Source organism: Poecilia reticulata, linkage group LG11 (assembly GCF_000633615.1).
Source record: "Poecilia reticulata strain Guanapo linkage group LG11, Guppy_female_1.0+MT, whole genome shotgun sequence".
Taxonomy (NCBI): Eukaryota; Metazoa; Chordata; class Actinopteri; order Cyprinodontiformes; family Poeciliidae; genus Poecilia; species Poecilia reticulata.
In genome coordinates, this window is record NC_024341.1 from 28,738,977 (window position 1) to 28,743,093 (window position 4,117).

The 4,117-nt window shown below is 47.9% G+C and overlaps 1 protein-coding gene across 1 annotated transcript in view; it reads left to right on the plus strand.

Moving 5' to 3' along the window:
• Positions 1-322, plus strand: part of LOC103473097 (ephrin type-A receptor 7) — an 83,602-nt gene extending 83,280 nt beyond the window's left edge. Inside the window, exon 16 of the mRNA XM_017307391.1 lies at positions 178-322. Coding sequence (XP_017162880.1) covers positions 178-322 — 145 coding nt within the window. The remainder of the gene's footprint in view (positions 1-177) is intronic.
• The last annotated feature ends 3,795 nt before the right edge of the window (positions 323-4,117 follow it).

Sequence of the window (4,117 nt, forward strand, 5' to 3'; positions counted from 1 at the left end):
CTGACCGGGGGGTCCAGGTCTTATCTGACCGGCCGGGGGGTCCAGGTCTGACTGACTGGGGGGTCCAGGTCTGACTGACTGGGGGGTCCAGGTCTGACTGACTAGGGGGTCCAGGTCTGACTGACCGGGGGGTCCAGGTCTGACCTCACCTGGCTGCGGCTGCTGCGCCTCACCCAGGTGTGCAGGAGGAGAGGAGCGGGGAGCGTCCACCCTGGAGGACAGACCAGCAAAACCTGGACTCGTCTTCCATTCCTTCATCCCTTCTTCCTGTTTCCAAGAGGAGGCGAGCGGGCGACCCGAGGACCGCAGTGATGTAATGTGACCTTTGTGACCTCTGCTGCTCCGTCCGGCCAATCAGAGCCCCGGACAGACAGGTTTGGTGGGATGTCCCTTTAAGACTAATCTTGGCACACGGACTCGTGTTTCCACGCCGATCCGACCGACCAACTGGAGCGGGCCAAGTGGGCGGGGCTTCAGTGGTGGCCCAATCAGAAACAGACGCTGTAAAAGGTTCAAACTGTGGGGTTTTTCTTCTCCTTGGTGCTTTTTCCTGGTTTTCTTTGTGCTGGACGTCATTTCAGTAACAGTCCTCATGTTTCTGTGTTTACAGGTTCAGCTCAAAAACCTGGAATATCAGGAAAAAAAACATTCTGTCAGATTCCAGGAACCTCTCGTAATTCTGATGATTAAATCTCAGAGAAGGAAAAGCCAGAAATAGATCTGAGCATTGAGAAGTGGTGGAGGGAAGGAGCTGGTTGTTCAGAGCTCTGCATCCAAGCACATTAATGGAAGATTGAGTGGAAGGAAAAGATGCCGCAGCAACAGGGAGAACCGCAGCCTGGGAATCTGGAGAAGCTCCAGCAGGAGCTGAGGGAAAAAGACCAAAATGTTCCCAGATCCTGATATTTCTGCTTAAAATATCACCCTATTGATTTGATGCAATATTCTAATTTTCTGAGACATTTTGGGTTTTAAAACTTTATCTATTTATTCTAATATTCAGATTTTCTGTGACAATTTTTGGATTTGTCTCCTATTTATTTCATTTTATTAATTTTTTTTATGATTTTTCTGAGACAATAAATGTTGGGATTTCAGTCTTGATTCGTTTTTTAAAATACATTTTTAACATTCAGGTTTTCTGAGTCTATTTGGATTTCAGGCTTTTTGTTTTTTACTTTTATTTTTATTATTTTTTATGTGAAGCAGATTTTGGATTTTCATTCTTTGAGCCAAAATCATCAGAACTACTGGAAACAAAGGATTAAAATATGTCACTCTGTGTGTGAAATGTCATTGATTGATTGATTGATTGATTGATTGATGAGAAGAGGGACAGAAATGTTTTTCAGTTTATGGTGTTTTCCAGGCGCTGCGCCCCCTGGCGGCCGCCCTGCTGTAAACCTATGTCTCCATATTTATTCTCTCCACAGAGGAAGGTTTTATTAGTTCGGTTCTGTTGGGTTTGGACTCGGAACCGGCAGAGGGAGGTTTGAACTGTCGGTACACAGTATCTGTGCGTTCCTGAAGTCTAACTGGACTCGCTGGTTCTGTGTGATTCCTGCTGTAAACATGATGATGTTGCACTTCTTCTTCTTCTTCTTCTTCTTTGGGTTTCTTCTTCTTGACCCGCTCTCCGCTCCGCGTAACCAGTTTTGATGTTTAATACTGTAAATATGTATCTGAAATGCCAAATCTATTTTTATAATTTGTTTGAATAACGTGTTGATCTAATATCTGCTCACCGTGTAAAAGTTTTACTGGTTACGTTTGGAATATAAAACGGATCGATGAACATTTCTTTCTAATGATTTTTACCTGACTGGAGGAAACCTGATGGCTGTTGCAATATTTAAACGTGTTATTAAAAAACTCCAACACCAGCAGCCGGTTCCGCCTCTTCAGATGCTGAATCAGCGCAAAAGAACAAAGCAACGTTTTGGTTATTCAGTCTGTAGGAGAGAAAAACTCCACATGTTCATCTGAAGTGTCAAAACATTTAATTTAATGAAGTTTATAAATGCATCGAGAACATTTAGCTTCCAAACCAAATATTTATTTTTAGCTTTATATATTCAAATGGCCAACTATATAATTAGGTTGCTAGCTAAACATTCAGCCAGCTGCTAGCAGCTAGCTAAACGTTTAGCTAGCAGCTAGCCAAACATTCAGCNACTGGTTCTGACTGGACCTGGACTGGTACTGGTTCTGATTGGACCTGGACTGGTTCTGATTGGACCTTGAATGATTCTGATTGGACCTGGACTGGTACTGGTTCTGACTGTGGTTGTGGGATGAAAACCCGAATCAGTTGGTACTCTGCAGGGTTCTGGTGGTCCGGGCCGTCTCAGAGTGAATGGACTTGGTTTTGGTCTGGTGTGTTTCTGGATCAGAACCTGGTTCTGGTCGGACTCACCGTAACTGAGCTGTGCCATTTGGGATGGTCCGGGAACTCGGCCACCAGAACGTCGTCGGACTGCTCGGTTCCGATCCGATGGTAGAAGAGCTTCTGGTTGATGTTGGACGTGGTCTCTGTGCCTGAGGGACGACAGGAGCTGGTTACTCTGGTTCTGTTGGTCCGGTTCTGATCTGGAGCCAGACCCGGGTGGTTCTGGTGCGCTGTCAGAACCAGAACCGGGCCGGTGCGTGGTTCTGACCGTCAGCCTTGCCGTCCTGAGGCGGGTAGCAGTTGTAGAAGATGCCCCGGGCGTCGTGGGTCCAGGCCAGGCAGCTGAACTTGACCCGCTCCAGAACATCGGGCAGCGGCGCCAGATCGACCGGGTTCAGGAAGCGCAGCGTGACCCAGTCCGACCCGGCACTGCTCAGCCCGTAAGCAAAGTACTCACACTCCTCAGACAGCCGTCCCACTGGGGAGACAGAAGGTTAGAGCGGTTCTGGAGCGGTTCTGGAGCGGTTCCGAGCCGGACTCACTCTTCAGCGCCACGGTTCCGTCTTCAGACAGCGAGTTCGGGTCGAAGAACACGGAGGCCGGTGCGTCCAGCGAGTCCTGGACGTACAGAACGTCCTGGTTCTGGAGGCCCGCGTTGTGGGAGTAGAAATACCTGCAGGGAGAATCCAGAACAATCTGGAACAATCCGGAACTATCTGGAATAATCNTAGCAGCTAGCCAAACATTCAGCTAGCAGCTAGCTAAACATTCACCCAGCTGCTAGCAGCTAGCTAAACGTTTAGCTAGCAGCTAGCCAAACATTTAGCCAGCTGCTGGCAGCTAGCTAAAGCTTTAGCTAGATATTGAGATCTTTATTTCAGACTAAAACTTTTTAGATTTACATTCTACGTATTTTTGGAAAGTCCAAAGATAATTAGACCAACTTCACCGCTGAGAAATGTGATATTTTATTTTCCTTGGAGTTTGTTACGTGGAGCCGGAAGGAAGCGACGCGCTGACGGACCGGAAGAGCTGAATGCTAACTGGAGCCCAGGATGACGTCACGTTGCCTCAGGGGACCACACCTGCAGAGACCCCCCGGTCCTCAGGATCCCTGAAGGCGCAGGTTGCGTCACCTGGTCACGTGGCCGCAGGAAGTGCAGCTGATGTTTGCGTGGGAAGCGCAGCAGCTGCTGACGTCACAGCGTGAATTCACAATGACACCATCTTGTTCTTTATCTCATAAAGTGGCAGCAGCGACCCATACTCTGCATATTACGGTCTTATTGGAGTTGGAGACTTAATGAGTTTCATCTGTGGAGCCGCCCACGCAGCGAGCCGCCGCTCCGCAGCCACGCTGCTGCTTTAATTCATTACCGCGGATCTTCACTCCTCCTCAACTCACTGAAACTCAGGCAGCAAGTCGCTTCCTCCAACTGTTCAGGAGACGCGAGCGAGGCGGAGGAGAAGCTGCCGCCATCTTCTCAGGTGTGTCGATCACAGCGGGTTTCATCGTTTTCCTCTGAAAATGAGACTCGGCGGGTTTCAAACCGAAAACCTGAATCTGTTCGGTCTGTTGGCGTCAGAGCAGCTCAACGGAGACAAACACTTCTGGCTCTGACACGATTAATCGTGCTTAATCAATTATTGAAGCAATATCAACTCATTTATTAATCGATTAATCATTAACTGTGTAAAATAATAAGTGTTTCCGTTCGACTTGTTTGT